Below are 18,149 nucleotides of genomic sequence, written 5' to 3' on the forward strand. Positions count from 1 at the left end.
CTTCTCACTGCTGCGGCCTCTCCCGTTGCGGAGCACAGGCTCCGGACGCGCAGGCTCAGAGGCCATGGCTCACGGGCCCAGCCGCTCCGCAGCAATGTGGGATCTTCCCGGACCGGGGCACGAACCCGTGTCCCCTGCAATCGGCAGGCGGACTCTCAACCACTGCGCCACCAGGGAAGCCCTAAACATATTTATAATTAATTCATAAATCCCGTTCCGGCTCCACAATTAACAGGAGCTCTCTAAAGATCACTGGAAATCACATCTAGCATACTCCTTCCAGCGGCCTCTGTCTGTTGAAGAGTCCAGCCTTCCAAGTTGCCTCACACCCCCCCTTCCATCCCTTGAGCTGCAGGGAGGGCCCAGCAGAGAGGCAGCAGCATGACGGTCAGCTTTCTGCTTGGGAGTCTGACCCCACCTGCCCAAGCTCCCATTGTGGGTATGGTGCCTGACGACGTGGACAGAGGACACCAAAGCCCGAGTCTGCTGGACTCACCTGCAGCTGGAGGCTCCGGGCCCTGTGCTTCACAGCCGAGGCATGGAGGGCACGGCCCAGGTGAACCTGTCCCAGCTGCCGTCTCCACATGCTCCACCACACCCTGTCAGAGAGCAAATCAAAGATGGGACCAGTCAGAGCAAGGCCAGCCAGAAAAGAGAAGGGCAGTGAGGGCTGGGCCTCAGACCCTGAGCTCAAGTCCCTCTCCCTAAACAGCCAAGAAATAGTTCTAGAGCTGCCAGTTAAGGGTTGGGAACGGATGGTTCCTAAGGTCAGATCCAGCCTTAGACACTACAGACACTCTCTGGAACTGAGCTTTTAAGACACTACCATTTGGGAAACCAGAGGACCACCGGGAACAATGCACAGTGGAATCAGTCCCATTATAAAGCAGCTCATTACTACACACACCTGGCTTTCAGAGTGGACTAACTCACCCTCCAATGTGTGGACAATGCTGCTGAGATGCAGTGCAAGGCAGCAGTTAAGAGCATGAGCTTTGGCATCAGAGAGATGGGTGGGTTAGCCCTAGTTCTGCTAATTATAACTTATACAGTAAGTCTCAGAAAGGTTGAGTAACTTGCCTGAGCTCATATATCTTAATCTGTGCAATAACAGTATTTCATAGTTTATGGTAAGGATTAAATGAGACACTTTACATTAAAAAATTAACACACACAGAAACTTAACACAGGGTTTTCTAGTAAGTACTCAATTAGTGTTACTTACGATTTGGTGAAAACCTGATCTCAATGTTGAACAAGTTATCAATAAATATTTATTAGGTATCAATTATTAGGTATCAATTATGTTCAATTATGTTTTGGGGTTTTTTTTAAAAATACTTATTTATTTGGCTGATTGGGTCTTAGTTGTGGTGCGCGAGCTTCTGTATAGTTGTGGCATGCGGGCTCCAGAGCATGTGGTTTTGCCCCGCAGATTGTGGAATCTTAGTTCCCCAACCAGGGATCAAACCCACGTCCCCTGCATTGGAAGGCAGATTCTTAACCACTGGACTACCAGGGAAATCCCCAAAACATTGTTTTAAGGTGGGTTTTTATGCTGGTTTTCCAGTAGCATACAGCAAAGCTGAGGTAAAATGAACGCTGCTCATCTGTAGGGCAATGGAGCACACTCACCACAAAATACTCCGCTGTCTGAACTCCAGGGCGGTGGTCTGCAACCGAAGTTTGGTCCTACGAAAAACCACGTAGATCAACCAGGACTTCCAGGCCTGTCGCATCTTTTGTCTTGCATCTAGATGGCACCAAAGAGATTTTCAAAATGGGGCTGGGGGTGATGGATCACTCTGGATTAAGACAAAAGTTCAAAAGCTCTGACATCCCTCCCTTGAATATCTAAATTTCTCCAGTCTTCTAGTGCCCTCTGCTGGAAAACTTGTGAAGCTCTACAAAATTAATAAGGATGCAGGATCTGAAGAATGGTTATATAAGTGATAACATTTACAAAACTTTTAAAGGAAAATCAGTGTACTGCACTGTTCAGAAATCTTTTATTTTAAAAGTCCTTACTTTTTTAGAGTTATATTCTGCAATATTTACACATGAAATAACATAGGAAGCAGAGAAGTGAATGTGGATATGGATATATGTGAGTCGATAATTATTGGAAGCTGGATGATGGGTACATGGAAGTTCATTATTCTACCTTTCCATTTTGTAGATATTTTTAAATTTCCATAATATAAAGTTAAAGAAGTCATGTTATAAAATTTGCTGTTTGAAACAATAATTGTAAAGTAGAATAAGCAAGACAAAAGGAAAGGATACTATATGTATCTGTTTGTATCTGTTTGAGAAACAGAATAAGAAGGACCAGTAATGATCCTGGAGGAAAAAGAATTTACTAAATATGGGAGGCACAAAAGTCCATAGGTCTCCCTTTGTGGTAAATTCCATTTTCATTATGAAAGTCATCACTGACGACATAAGTTTCTTTTCTTTTTAGAACACAAAGGAGAAAATAAAATTATGTAAAACATTTTGAGGACATTCTCCAAAATGTGGTCAGGATGACTAGAGCTATACTTTATATTTCATAGTTGTTGACAAGTCAAGTCAAAATATGAAAAAGAATTTAACATGTAGCTTCTTTGGGCCCACCTCAGACCTCATGAATCAGCACATCTCGGGCAACAAGGACTAGCATGGTGCTGTAGCTTAGAGTTTAGGCTCCTGAGTAAGATAAGCTGGGCCTGAGTACTGACCTTGTCACTGAGCTAAGTAACCTCACACGAGTTCTTCACCGGCAAAATGGTGCTTCCCTTCAAGGTATGTTTGCAAAGAGTAAACGAGATTATCGATAAAAAGAAGAAAATAAATGCAAGGAGATAAAAGAAGAGGTACTTATAATATTCGGGGAAAGAGATGAGGCTTAATCTCAGGCATTGGCCAAGAAAAGATGAGTGCAAGGGACACATCAGGGAGGCATGTTTTAAGAGAAGATAACTAAACGCTGTTACGACGAAGCCATTCGTAAGTAAGGTTTCTTGCTTAGCTAGGAAAAGTAGGAAGAGCAGGTCTAAACGGGGAGCAGTGGACAAGCTGTACTGGGGACCTGCTGAGTTTGAGGTGCCTATAGGGCATTCATGTGAAAGGGCTATGAGAAACAGCAGGCTGCATTACCATTTTGAAAGTTAGTGCCTTTTTTCCCTTAGGCTCCCCACATGGGTTTCTGGGTTCAACTCGAGGAATCAGACACTGACCAGAGCTAAACTGGCCACAAGATCACTAAGGGGCAACCTGGACAAAGAAGATCAGAAGTAAGCACTGCAATGTGACACATGGCAGCAAGACAGACAACAGTCCCAAGCGCTGTGAGAGAAACACAGCCAGAACACTGCACCAGCAGGGCAGGAACAGCCAGTTCACACAAATCATGCTTAAGTGAGTGGTAGGTGCCAAAACCATGCCATATAGAGAAAACCACAGGGATATGATCACACAGGAGTTCCTGCTCAGAGATCACACATCCTGGAAAACAGGAAAGGGAATCGAACAAGTCTTCCCTTTGACTTGGAGTTATTCTCTCTCAGAGACAATGTACTCATCCTTCACAAAAGCTTCTGAGCTTTTGTGAAGGCAAAAGTAAATCTGGGCTCTCAGTAAACTAGGAAAAGTGGGGATCTTCCTCAACTTGATAAAGAATATCTACAGAAAGCCTATAGCATACTTAATGGTGAGAAACTCAAAAGCTTTTCCACTAATCAAGTATAAGGCAAGGATGACCCCTCTCACTCCCTTTCAACATCATATTAGAAGTTCTAGCTAATGCAACAAGACAAAAGCAATAAAAGGTATACAGATTGGGAAGGAAGAAATAAAACTGTCTTTATTTGCAAATGACATGACTGTCTATGTAAAGAAGCCAAAAAGAATTGACAAAAAACTCCTGAACTAATAAGCAATTCATAGCAAGGCTGCAGGATGCAAGGTTAATATACAAAAGTCAACTGATTTCCTATATACCAGCAATGAACAAGTGGAATTTGAAATTAAAAATACACCACCATTTACAGTAGCACTCAAAAAAATGAAATATTTAGGTATAAATCTAACAAAACATATATAAAATCTGTGTGAGGAAACTACAAAACTGATGAAAGACATAAAAGAAGAACTAAATAAACGGGGAGAGAGTCCATGTTCAGGATAAGAAGACTCAATATTGTCAAGATGTCAGTTCTTCCAAACCTGATTTATAGAGTCAATGCAACCCCAACCAAAATCCCAGCAAGTTATCCTGTGGATATCACAAAATGATTATAACATTTATATGGAGGCAAAAGACCTGGAATACCCAACACAATATTAAAGAAGAAGGCTAGAGGACTGACACTACCTGAGTTGAAGAATTACTATAAAGCTACAGTAACCAAAACAGTGTGATACTGACAAAAGAAGTGACAAATAGATCAGTGGAACACAGCAGAGAGCCTGGCAACAGACCCACATAAATATAGTCAACTTATCTTTGACAAAGGAGCAAAGGAATACAATGGAGCAAAGATAGTCTTTTTAACAAATGGTATAGGAACAACTGGACATCCACATGCAAAAAAGACACAGACCTTACACCCTTCATAAAAATTACCTCAAACTGGATTACAGACCTAAATGTAAAACAAAACTATAAAACTTCTAGATGATAACATAAGAGAAAACCGAAATGACCCTGGGTATGGTGATGACTTTTTAGATACAACACCAAAGGCACCATCCATGAAAGAAAAGATTGATAAGTTGGACTTCATTAAAATTAAAAACTTCTGCTCTGCAGAAGACAATGTCAAGAGAATGAGAAGACAAGCCACAGAGTGGAAGAAAATATTTGCAAAAGACACATCTGACAAAGGATTATTATCCAAAATATACAAAGAACTCTTAAAACTCAACAAGAAAACAAACGATCCAATTAAAAATGGGCAAAAGAACTTAATCGACACCTCATCAAAGAAAATACACCCTAATGTAAACTATGGACTTTGAGTGATTATGATGTGTCAGTGTAAGTTCACCAGCTGTAACAAATGTACCACACTGATGGGGGATGCTGATGATGGGAGAGGCTATGTATGTGTTGGGGAGTGGGTGTATGGGCAATTACTACCTTCCCCTCAACTTTGCTGTGAACCTAAAACTTCTCTTAAAAAATAAAATCTTAATAAAGGAAAAATAAGACAAATAAACGGAGGCATTTTCTTTAGACGTGTATTTCCTTTTCTCACCATGATCCTCGGCTCTCAGGTACCTGTTCCTCATCTCCTGCTGCTGATGCACGTAGGTCTTCCAGGTTTGGAACATCAGGTTATACAAGTAATATCTGAGGAGCCAAAAAAGCAAATACTGTTTCTTTAAAACAAAACAACTCCTAATCCGACATACCCAGTCCATTCTGTACTTAGGAGAAATTAACAGGAACACTTCTGACACAAAAAAGCCCATCTATATCCTAAGCTAAAATTGGAGTGTCGTTCTCCACACCTTATATTATTACCAAGGAAGAAAGGTGTGAATTATCCTAGAATAACTTCACCTACAGCACCCACAAAGCTGTGGCATTTGGAATGACAGTCATATCTTAATCATCCACACCGTGTAAAACATAACCTCTCCTTTGCATTAAAACACAGTCAATGTTCTCCTTTGTCTTTTCTGTCTCAATACATACATTATACACATTAAGTCTGTCAGTCCCAAGGCTTCCCTGGTGGCGCAGTGGTTAAGAATCCACCTGCCAATGCAGGGGACACAGGTTCGAGCCCTGGTCCGGGAAGATCCCACATGCCGCAGAGCAACTAAGCCTGTGCGCCACAACTACTGAGCCTGTGCTCTAGAGCCCCCAAGCCACAACTACTGAAGCCCATGCTCTGCAACAAGAGAATCCACTGCAATGAGAATGCACACCACAAGGAAGAGCAGCCCCTCCTCGCTGCAACTAGAGAAAGCCGGGCACAGCAAAGAACTAAAAAGCAAGACTGTCAGTCCCTCCATATCTTCACTATCCCATTTCCTAAAACTTGATTTCATACTCTGCCAGCTTCTTAGAACGATTCAGCGATGTCTATATTTATGGATATCTGAAATATCCATAAATCAGAAACCCTGCCCTGAAGAGCTTAAAGACATGATTATAATGAATGAATACCATTTGAAAAAGACACAATGTATAAGACATACTAAGTTTCTACTTTAAAAAAGGTATAGGGAGGGGCTTCCCTGGTGGCGCAGTGGTTGAGAGTCCGCCTGCCGATGCAGGGGACGCGGGTTCGTGCCCCGGTCCGGGAGTATCCCGCATGCCGCGGAGCGGCTGGGCCCGTGAGCCATGGCCATTGAGCCTGCACGTCCGGAGCCTGTGCTCCGCAACGGGAGAGGCCACAACAGTGAGAGGCCCGCGTACCGCAAAAAAAAAAAAAAAAGGTATAGGGCTTCCCTGGTGGTGCAGTGGTTGAGAGTCCGCCAGCTGATGCAGGGGACACGGTTTCATGCCCCGGTCCGGGAAGATCCCACATGCCGCGGAGTGGCTAGGCCCGTAAGCCATGCCCGCTGAGCCTGTGCATCCACAGCCTGTGCTCCGCAACGGGAGAGGCCACAACAGTGAGAGGCCCGTGTACCGCAAAAATAAGATGTATAAAAATATGTATGTGATGTAATTCCCAATTTTTACTTTTTCTTCCACATCTTTGGGAATACAAATGTCAAAGATTAAGAGTTTCTTCTCTCTACTGCTAAAAAAGTAAATAAATTTTTAAAGCTTTTTCTATTTCTATTTTCTTAATGTTCTGTATTGGGCATTTATTTTCTCCCAATCAATACAGATTAAAACAACTTTATTATTTTAAAACACAGAATTAGAAATTATACAGAAGTGACAGTCAGTGAGAAAAACATATTCAAATCATTAGCATGATCATTACATAATGATTACTTGAATTAGAGGGGTATCTCTGTGTATATGTGCTCACATGCACACAGTATTGTGTGCTTGAGCTTAATTTAGGACTTTGATCTTGCTTACTCTAAAAAGAATTTGAAGAAATACAGAAAATAATCCAAAACTCTTCTTGTTGCAAGGATGGTCCAACCTCCACAAACTCAATCAATGTGATACCTCACATAATAGAATGAAAGAAAAGAATCATATGATCATCAGTATCTCAATATAATAAAGGCCACATATGATGAGCCCACAGGTAACATCATACTCAATGGAGAAAGGCTGAAAGCTTTTCCTCCAAGATCAGGAAAAGGACAAAGGTGCCCACTCTCACCACTCTTACTTAACATAGTACTGGGAGTCCTAGCCAGAGCAATTGGGAAAAAAAAAAAGAAAGAAAAGGCATTGGAATTGGAAAGGAAGAAGTAAAAGTAAAACTGTCTCTATTTCCAGATGCCATGATTTTACATACAGAAACTCCTAGAGACTCAACCAAAAAATTATTAGATCAATGAACTCAGTAAAATCACAGGATATAAAATTAACGTAAAAAACTAAGTAGCAATTCTATACAGTAACAACAAATTATCTGAAAAAGAAATAAATCAATCTCATTTACAATAGCATCAAAAATAACAAAATGCTTAGGAATAAATTTAACCAAGGAGGTGAAAGGTCTCTACTCTGAAAACTACAAGACATTAGTGAAAGAAATCAAAGAAGACAAATAAATGGAAAGGTATTCCATGTTCATGAATTGGAAAAATATTGTTAAAATGTTAGTACTACCAAAAGACATCTATAGACTCAATGCAATCCCTATCAAGATTCCAATGGCATGTTTACAAAAGTAGAAAAAACAATCCTAAAATTTATGTGGAACCACAAAAGACCCCAAATAGTCAAAGCAATCCAGAGAAAGAACAAAGCAGGAGGCATCACACTTCCTGTTTTCAAGCTATAGTATATTATGGCACTGGAATAAAAACAGACAAACAGACTAATGGAATAGAGTTGAGAGACCCAAAATTAACCCAAGTATATACCATCATCTAATATTTGCCAAGGGAGCCAAGAATATTCAATGGAAAAAAGACAGTCTCTTCAATAAATGGTGCTGGGAAAACTGGATATTCACATGTAAAACAATGAAACTAGATTCATATCTAACACCACTCATTAACTAGAAATGGATTAAAGACTTAAATGCAAGACCTGAAACCATGAAATTCCTAGAAGAAAATATAGGAAAAAAGCTCTTTCACATAAGTCTTAGCAATGATTTTTTGGATATGACACCTAAAGCACAAGCAACAAAATAAAAAATAAACAAGAAGGACTACAGCAAACCAAAAGGCGTATGCACAGCAAAAGACATAGCCAACAAAGTGACAACGACAAGCTACAAAATGGGGAAAAAAATTTGCAACCCATATAGCTGATAAGGGATTAATATCCAAAATATATGAAGAACTCATATAACCCAATAGCAAAAAAACCAAATAATCCAATTTAAAAGTGGGCAAAGGACCTAAACAGACATTTTTCCAAAGGAGATATACAAATGGCCAACAGGTACATGAAAAGATGCTCAACACTACTAGTCATTAGGAAAATATAAATCAAAATCACAATGAGATCAAAATCACCGCACACCTGTTAAAATGGCCATCATCAAAAAGACAAGATAGAATTATAATGTGCACCTAAATTTATATAATGTTATAAACCAATTTTACCTCAATTAAAAAAAGGAAGTAGGAAATTAGGTCTCCAAACAATAAGACATAAAAAAGAAAAAAAAAAAGACAAGAGAGAACAAACGCTGGTGAGGATATGGAGAAAAGGGAACCTTGTGGACTGTTGGTAGGACTGTAAATTGGTATAGCCACCAAGGAAAACAGTATGCAGGATCTTTAAAAAATTAAAAATAGAACTACCAGACAATCCAGCAATCTCACTTCTGGGAACAAAAACACTAACTTGAAAAGATATCTGCACCATCATGTTCACAGAAGCATTATTTACAATAGCCACGACAGGGAAACAACCTAAATGTCCAAAGGTGGATGAATGGGTAAAGTTGTGGTATCTATATACAATGGAATTTACTCAGTGATTAAAAAATGAGGAAACTCCATAAAAACATATACATTAAAAAAAAGAGGGGGTTTCCCTGGTGGCGCAGTGTTTGAGAGTCCGCCTGCCGATGCAGGGGACACGGGTTAGTGCCCGGGTTTGGGAGGATCCCACATGCCATGGAGCGGCTCGGCCCGTGAGCCATGGCCACTGAGCCTGCGCGTCCGAAGCCTGTGCTCTGGAACGGGAGAGACCACAAGAGTGAGAGGCCCGTGTACCGCCAAAAAAAAAAAAAAAAAAAGGAGGAAACCCTGCCATTTGCGACAACATGGATGGGCCTTGAGGACATTAGGCTAAGTGAAATATGTCAGACAGAGAAAGACAAATACTATATGATCTCACTTATATGTGGAATATTAAAACAAAACAAAACAAAAAACTCAGAAAAAGATCAGATTTGTGGTTACCAGAGGCCGCGTGGGTTGGGGGAGGTAGTCAAAAGGTACAAACTTCCAGTTATGAGACAAAGGTTCTAGGGATGTAATGTACGACATGATGACTATAGTTACCACTGCTGTATGATATATATGAAAGTTGTTAAGACAGTAAATTCTAGAAGTTCTCATTACAAGGAGAAAATTTTTTTCTTTTTTTCCCCCTTTTCTTTTTATTATATCTATATGAGATGATAAACATTAGCTAAACTTATTGTGGTAATCATTTCATAATATGTAAGTCAAACCTTTATTCTGTACACCTAAAACTCATATAGTAATTAATATGTCAATTATATCTCAATAAAACCAGAAAAAAAATTTCTATCCTTCTGACCAGAAACATGCCAACAAGTAATTATTTGATAACGTGTATCAGTAAAATTAAAGTAATGTAACATGAAATCCTACCTATAGTGACAGTCAGCTCGAACACGGAGTTTCCACTCTCGATGGGAAACCCACCACTCTTCTTTCCATTCTTCAAAGACTTTCTGCAGAATTCTTCGCTCATAGTAAAACCTAGGGCAATGAAAAAAAACCAGAGAGACATAACTGACAATGTTGGAGCTGATATCTATTCCCAAATCACCGTTTCATATGGCCATTGCTTTCTCATAGAAAAGTGTGGTTCATTATTTGATAACACCAAAATAGATTAAAAATAGACATATTCAACTTTTTCAGATCAAAACGTTAGAACTACTTAAAATAGAAATGAGACTAAAAAATTTTATACTCTAGATCTTACCAATTAAAGAAGTGAAAGTTAAAAAATCTGACTTTTCAAATACCATAAGTGAGCTGAGAATTAACATTCTCAATTTTTTTCATTCACCAGACTAAAAAATATATTTGATTAGTAAAAGATAGTAGCTATACTTCTCATTTACATACCCAGGAGATTAAAAGTTATAAAATAAGCAAATGCCTAATGGTATTCCTAGGACTTAACAGAATATATTAGTTTAACTGAAATCTGACTAGGGGAGTTATAACAAAAGCAAAAGAGAAGAGAAAATAAGAAGGGAAAATGCTATTAAGAAAGAAAGCAGCAGGCCAGTGAGACTGTGCTTATGCTAACAGGCATGGTCAAGAAGACTGGTAACTCAGGAACTCTGGCCTGTCAGTCACTCCAGATTTCTTTTCATGGTTCTGTAGGTTACTAACATGTCCTTCATCCTCACCCACTCACAGGTTTTAAAAAACTGGCTGGCAAAAATATACATAGAGAAATTCACCTCCCAATGTTTATTGCAGCACTATTTACAACAGCCAAGACATGGGACTTCCTGGTGGTCCAGTGGGTAGGGCTCCATGCTCCCAATGCAGGGGGCCTGGGTTTGATCCCTGGTTGGGGAATTAGATTCCACATGCTGCAACTAAAAGCCTGCATGCCGCAACAAAGATCCAGCATGCCGCAACTAAGACCCTTCGCAGCCTAAATAAATATTTTAAAAACAAAAAAAACAATAGCCAAGACATGTAAGTAACCTAAATGTCCAATGACAGATGAATGGATTAAGGAGGTGTGGTACATAAATATACAATGGAATATAACTCAGCCATAAAAAAGAATGAAATAATGACATTTGTAGCAACATGGATGGACCTGGAGATTACCATACTAAGTGAAGTAAGTCAGACAGAGAAAGACAAATAGCATATGATATCACTCATATGCAGAATCTAAAAAAAAAAATGATACAAATGAACTTATCTACAAACAGAAACAGACTCACAGACTTAGAGAATGAACTTATGGTTACCATGGGGGAAGGCTGGGGGAGAAGAACAGACTGGGAATTTGGGATTGACTGTTATATTTAAAATAGATAACCAGGGCTTCCCTGGTGGCGCAGTGGTTAAGAATCCGCCTGCCGGGCTTCCCTGGTGGCACAGTGGTTGACAGTCCACCTGCCGGTGCAGGGGACATGGGTTCGTGCCCTGGTCCGGGAAGATCCCACATGCCGCGGAGCGGCTGGGCCCGTGAGCCATGGCCGCTGAGCCTGCGCGTCCGGAGCCTGTGCTCCACAACAGGAGAGGCCACAACAGTGAGAGGCCTGCGTACCGCAGAAAACAAAAAAACAAACAAACAAGAGATGCCAACAAATTTTTGATGACAGAAAGCAGGCAGACGAGTGGCAACTGAATCAACAGGTGAAAGAAGGCAGAGAACTAAGTGTCGGTGGGAGGAGAGTCAAGAGGCAAGGGGCTGGTGGCATGAACCCCAGAAAGGCATGGGAACAAGAGGTATCAGGAAGCGAGGAGCCCTGGGTGGAAATGAAAACACAGGATTGTTTGGAAGCCTGTGCGTAACAAGCAGTTAGGCCCTTGGATCCCATTATTCACCTGGGCAGAGACTCAGGCTTATCTCTGGAGAGGCTGAACCTGAGGGGCACTGGACTCTCCAACACCAGGCACAGCTCAGGAGACAGTCCTAAACTGAGAGTCTACGTACCAAACAGTGAGACCCACATTCCCTCTCCTCTGCTTGCCGCCAAGCTTATAACCACTGCCCCCCGCCTCCGCCCCACTCTACCACAGAAGGAGTTTGGAGGACTCCTCTCCTCTGGGGAAAACTGATCAATCTAAGGGAAAAGGACTTCAGATACTGACAGATGGAGTTCCCCCAATGAAACTATCTGGTCTCTGCCTCAAAAGCCTAAAGGGAAACCCTCAGCTTACAAGTCCCTATGCGTACATTGAATGGGTATATAAGCTTCTAATATTAACTCTTAAATATCAGCAGACAATAAAAGGATCTCTTGACATTTGAGGAAAGACTACAACATGAGACAGTGAACAAAAGCACACAGAAAAAAGGAGCTTAGAAGGAACAGAGTAGTCAAAAACCTTAGAAATAAATCATTACATTGACCCCCCAAAAATTACGAGCCTCCAGGATGTTATTTTTTTTAAAAAAGGACTATTCAGAGAACAAAAAAGAGCTCTTGGAAATTAAAACGATGATGGCAGAAATGAAAAAGAAAAGATCCATAGATAGGTAAAACAAAAAGGTGACTAGCCTATAGGCCACAGTAAGGACTCTGGCTTTTACTGTAAGCAGGATGGGAAGCTGCCCGAGGTCTGAGCCGAAGAATGATGTGACTGGATTACTCAGACTGCCTGTGTGAAGAGACTGACTAAGGACAAGGCTGGGAGCAGGAGACCAGTGAGGAGGCTCCTGGAGTCATTCAGGGGAGACATGATGGCCTGGACCAGGGTGGTAGCAACTGTAGGTACTGAGAAGAGCTTGGAGTCTGAATCTATTTTGAAGGTTGAATCAACGTAATTTTGGCATTTGGCATTGCAATCGGGGAGTGAGGGAATAAGATACCACGGATGACTCCTAGATTTCTGACCCAAGTCCCTGGAAGGATGGGAGCTTCCTGTACTGGAGAGAGGAACACTCAGCAGGGAGGTCTATGGGGAAGGTCTAGACTTTGGTTATGAACATACTGAGTTGTGACGTCTATTGGGCGCAGAGTGGAATGTCACGTGTGTAGCAGTCCAGGAAGAGGTGTGGGCTGGGTGTGTACCTTTGGGAATCATGGGATGAGGTTGACATGGTTGGGAGGTAGACAGAGAGGCAGTGCAAGGACTGGGGGTGGGATACTTAGATGAGGAGGAACCAACCAAAGAGAGTTAGAGGGGACAAAGAGGTGGAAGGGAAACAGAGAGGATGGTGACCTTGACGCTGGGAGAAGAAAGGGCTCCTTGAAGAAGGGATGATGGGCTGTCTAATGCTTCTTGGTAAGTCAAGTGAGAGGAAATTTAAGAATTCACCATTGATTTTAGCAAATGTAGTGACCTTACAAAAGCAAAAACAATTTTGGTGGCATGATGGAATCAAAAGCCTTGTAGGATGGACTTGAGACTACAAAAAGAGGTGCTGGAGAGGTTGGGGATGGCCAGGAAATGTAGAGGGAAGCAAAGAGATAGAGAGCTAGCTGCAGAAGGAAGTAGCATCAGAGACTTTTTTTTTCAGAATAGGAAAATAATAGCATTGTATGCTGGTACAAATGATCCAGTAAAGAGGGAAAAATTGATACAGAAGAGACAGAAAAAAAACTGCTAGTGTGATGGCCTGGAGTAGGCACAAGGGGAATGCAACACAAAAGGATTTTGCCACAGATGAATACATGGCCAGTTCATTTGTCTAACAGTTGGGAAAGCAGGTCATATGGCAATAGATGCTGGCGGTCAGTAGACTGAGTGATGGTCTCTTCTGTTCTATCTTCTCAAGAAAATAGGAAGCAAAGTCTTAACTAAGAATGACGAAAAATACTGATAAATTAAATACTATAAATGGACGTGACTGTTTTATCTACTTCCCAAATTAGCCAAGTAATTTTGTTCAGATCTTCTCTTCAGAAAAAGAGGTGACTACTTCCTATTTAAGACTGCCTTACATATGGACACATACTGTATGTATTATTTTTGCCCTATCAATTCAGTGGTCATTTTGGTTCCATTTATTAATGATAAAACAACTCCAGTTTACAGAAGTTAAAACATTCTCCAGGCACATAAAGGTATTATTCTTAAGTTTCTGGTATGATATCATTCCCCTCTAACATTCCTAAAAATGAGAAATAAATAATTCAATATGGAAAAAGACCAAAAAAAAAAAAGCAAAGATCAATATGCCCAAATTTACCCAAAGTAACAAATAACCCACTTGATTTAAAAACGGATTACAAGTTGAAACTGACCACCCCATCACAAATTTCAAAGTCAATGAAAACATAGTATCAGAATTATAATTTTGGTAGATACTTAGAGAAAAAATATTCTCACTCTCTCATTTTACAACTTGAGAAACTGAGGCCTAGAGCCGTAACTTAACCCCAGATCAAACCATTATCTAGGGTCTAGGTAAGAACCAAAATTCAGGTCTCCTAAAATCCAGTCCAGTATTCTTTCCTGCCACCATTCAAGAGCAAAGAAAGGAAAAAGGGTACAATGTGAATGCTCTAACACAGTGAGGCAGACGTCAGTTGTAGATACACGACACCCACCGCCAAGCCTCTGCTTCCTCACCAGCATCCACTAGGAAGGCTGGAAAGGTTTCTCTCCCAGCCTCTTCAGAAGCTAAAGATGGCCAGTGACATAGCTCTGGCCAATGAGGCAGAAGCAGCTGAGGGTTTCTAGGAAAGTTTTGCCTTCCTGATAGAGACAGGTCCAGCTGACACCACCCTTCCTCCCCCTTCCTGTGTAAAGCTAGAACAGTCATCTTGCAAATAACTATATAGTGTCATCTCTAAGGACAAAGGGCCAGTATACTAAGGATTGTAAACTGGAAAGGATCTAAAAGTCTGAGTCTCTGATGACATCACTAAACAGCTGAACCAATACCAACCTCCAAACTGTGAGAAAAAGCAAATCCCGATTTGTTTAAGCCATCGTCAGAATTTCTCTTCCTCTGAGTCAAATGCATTTCTAACATAATCAGCATTTCCCGAGTACTTGGAATATAAATAGATATTATTTGAAAAGAGGTTTCCAGTTAAATATGAGTCAAATATGAGTTTAACAAAATCAAGCAGGAAAAGGATTTGGGAAAGAGAGTGAATGTGGCAACATAGTTTTTCAGTCTCTGAATCCCTACAAAACACACTGAGCAACCATGTAGCAAAACCAAAAACTCATGTATCTATTACAACAAAACTAGGTGACAAGGTATCCCTACAACCCCAAAATGCAAGCAGGTGAGGACAAATCACCCAGAGTCAAAAGACCACCATGGTATTAACATTTGAGCGATGAAGGTAGTATCTGAGGAACCTGAGAACAGGAGAACCTGAATCAGCCAGTAAGTAGTCACTGGAAAGTGCAGAGGCCCAAATTGAGACCAGAAGCTGAAACTGAGAGGAGTTTTGTTCTCTCCAAAACCAGGGCTCATGTAAGAGCTGAAGCTGCTGGAGCAGTCTGGCCCCAACAGTCTCAAAACCGACCTGACCTCCAAAACAGACAGGGCTTCATACTGAGGAGGAACTGCTGGGAGCAGAATAGAAACTGAGCAGGAGAAGGACAAGGAGACAAGGCAAGAGAGAGGATCAGACCAAGCGCGGTAGGGGAACAAGCCAGGATACCCCATAGAGCAAGCCGCCACATCTGTGAACACCACGAAAGAGACAGAAGAGGGAGCTCTGTGAAATTAGGAAAGCTTAACTAAACCTCACTTCACTCTAAAAGTTCAGAAAAATTAATATCATATAAAAGTAAGCAACAGAAAAGTAAATGAAGTAAAATCCTATACAAAATTACTGTAGGGCTTCCCTGGTGGCACAGTGGTTGAGAGTCCGCCTGCCGATGCAGGGCATGTGGGTTCATGCCCCGGATCCCACATGCCGCGGAGCGGCTGGGCCCGTGAGCCATGGCCGCTGAGCCTGTGTGTCCGGAGCCTGTGCTCCACGGCCGGAGAGGCCATAGCAGTGAGAGGCCCACGTACCACAAAAAAAAAAAAAAAGAAAAGAAAAGAAAAGGAGCAGAATAACAGGCCTATGGACAAAAAAATTATGCCAGAAAGATGTGCCCACAAAACAGGAAAATAAAAACAAAAACAAAATCCAAGAAAACAACCCTGTAACCTATCTCAAAATGAGCTAAGACTTTAAGAAAATAAACCCACACCCAGGCATACCATATTAAATCTTTGAATAATAAGTCTTCAAAAGAGCAACAATTAGATCAACATCTTACAAATGGAAGTCACAGGACAATGGAATATTTTCAAAATGCTGGGGGAAAAAACTGGCAATGTAGACTAATATACCCAGTGAAATATCTTTCAAAACTGAAAGTGAAATAAAAACAATTTTAGACAAAATCTGAGAGGATTCATCACAAGCAGACCTACTGTAAAGGACATGTTCAGGAACATTTAAATGACAGAAAGAAAATCATCACAGATGGAAACCTGGAGATACAGGAAGAAACAAAGAAGAACAAAAAGTGTAAACACATGAATAAATATAAATGAATACTGGCTGTGTAAAATGAGAGTAGTAATGTTCTGCAGATTTTAAAATATAAACTGAATTAAGGGAATTCCCTGGCGGTCCAGTGGTTAAGATTCGGCGCTTTCACTGCTGTGGCCTGGATTCGATCCCTGGCTGGGGAACTAAGATCCTGTAAGCTGCATGGCCCAGCCAAAAAAAAAAATTTTAATTTAAAAAAACAAAAAATAAACAATTAAAATACCTTACGATAAGGGCATATAAGTGGGGACAGTGACAGGAGAGTTAAAGTGTTCGAAGGACCCTGCCTTGTTTGGGAAGAGGGCAAAAAGAAACAATTAATATTAGACCCCAGTAAGTTAAACAAACATATTATATTTGTTACCGCAGTCAGTAAAAGAAGGATAGAAGAGTATATAATTTCTAAGCTAACAGGGAGGAAGATAAATAAAATACTCAATTGAGTAAAAAAAAGAAAAACGAGTCTTCCGATAACGGCAAACTATGTTACTCCGATCAGTTCTCCCACTGAGAACAAGAAAAGACAAAAAAAAAAATTTTTGAAGGCACGAAGAGCTACCAAGCCAGTAAAGAAGGGCAGGGCCAAGGTCCAGGGAAAGAAGGAAAAGCAGAGGTAGACTATGCCTCATCCCTGCAGCTGCGATGGGCTGTGGCCACATTGGGAGCCTCACTGGTAAAGAAACACGAAAAAGATGGGAAGAGCAAGGCCCTCCACAAGGTATACCAAGCAAAAATTTCAGAGAACACACACAGGCCAAATTTGCTTGAGAAACCTTGAATCAAGAGACCTTGATGTTCCAGATCAGGAAAGCCATACTGTCAGAAAAATGAAACAGGAAAGGGTATAGTAAGTGGAGAAGTGAAGGGTGAGAACCCATAACATTTCAGTTTTTAAAAAACACTTACATTTTCAGTGGCTGGCTGTTCTCTGAAACATTCCCTACAGTGCCCCTTCTTTCTCTCCATCCCTCTGGCTTCCTGCACAGTGTCCCTGACCCCTTGCGATCCACTTAGGGCACTGCAGCTAAAGCAATGTTAACCAAAACCCACAGCAGCAGGTGGCAGCCTAGAAAAAGTGAAGCTACCGGGCAGAGGGACTTACACTTGACTCAGTTTCATTCCTCTTGCCAATGCCAACTTTTTCCCCAGGTTCTGCCCTAGACCAAGTCAATCTGCCAGTCTCGCCAGGGACCTGAAAGAGCTCATTTACTTCTCCTGGGCAAACATTCATTCAGTCAAACTAATACGTGTTAAGTTACCATTATATGATATACCTCCTGGAGGCTGGGGAGGAGCAGGGAAGGAATGCAACACATGCCATAGTAAAGGTTATATATGGGCTTAGTACAAAACAAAATCCTAGAATGAACTCAACAGAAGTCCAGTATTCTGAACTAATACTACCTGGCTTTAGAGGGAAATACTCTTCCAAAAGTCATTCGAATCCACAAATACAAGAACTTTCTGGCCATGCATCTGAAAGAAATGACATACACATTTTAAAACTCCATTTAGTTTATATCATCAATTTTCTGGAAAGGAGAAGGAAACTTTAAGGTCCCAGGAAGTGGGATACTAGTATGAGTCAAAAGGTTAATCATATATAGATAATATTGCATCAAACAGAGCACAGGATGG

At 41.0% G+C, this 18,149-nt stretch overlaps 1 protein-coding gene across 5 annotated transcripts in view; it reads right to left on the minus strand.

The window, feature by feature from the left end:
- Positions 1–18,149, minus strand: part of SFI1 (SFI1 centrin binding protein) — a 71,834-nt gene that overhangs the window by 43,806 nt on the left and 9,879 nt on the right. For 3 of the 5 annotated variants that reach the window (XM_007453169.1, XM_007453168.1, XM_007453167.1), the window contains 4 exons: positions 9,937–10,047; positions 5,244–5,338; positions 1,636–1,753; positions 497–599 (listed from right to left, as the gene is read on the minus strand). In XM_007453169.1, the coding sequence (XP_007453231.1) occupies positions 497–599; positions 1,636–1,753; positions 5,244–5,338; positions 9,937–10,047 (427 nt within the window). Of the gene's footprint in view, positions 1–496; positions 600–1,635; positions 1,754–5,243; positions 5,339–9,936; positions 10,048–17,915; positions 17,988–18,149 lie in introns of all 5 variants that reach the window. The other 2 variants (XM_007453166.1, XM_007453165.1) reach the window with 1 other exon arrangement.

This window comes from Lipotes vexillifer, unplaced genomic scaffold (assembly GCF_000442215.2).
Source record: "Lipotes vexillifer unplaced genomic scaffold, Lipotes_vexillifer_v1.1 scaffold1197, whole genome shotgun sequence".
Classification (NCBI taxonomy): domain Eukaryota; kingdom Metazoa; phylum Chordata; class Mammalia; order Artiodactyla; family Lipotidae; genus Lipotes; species Lipotes vexillifer.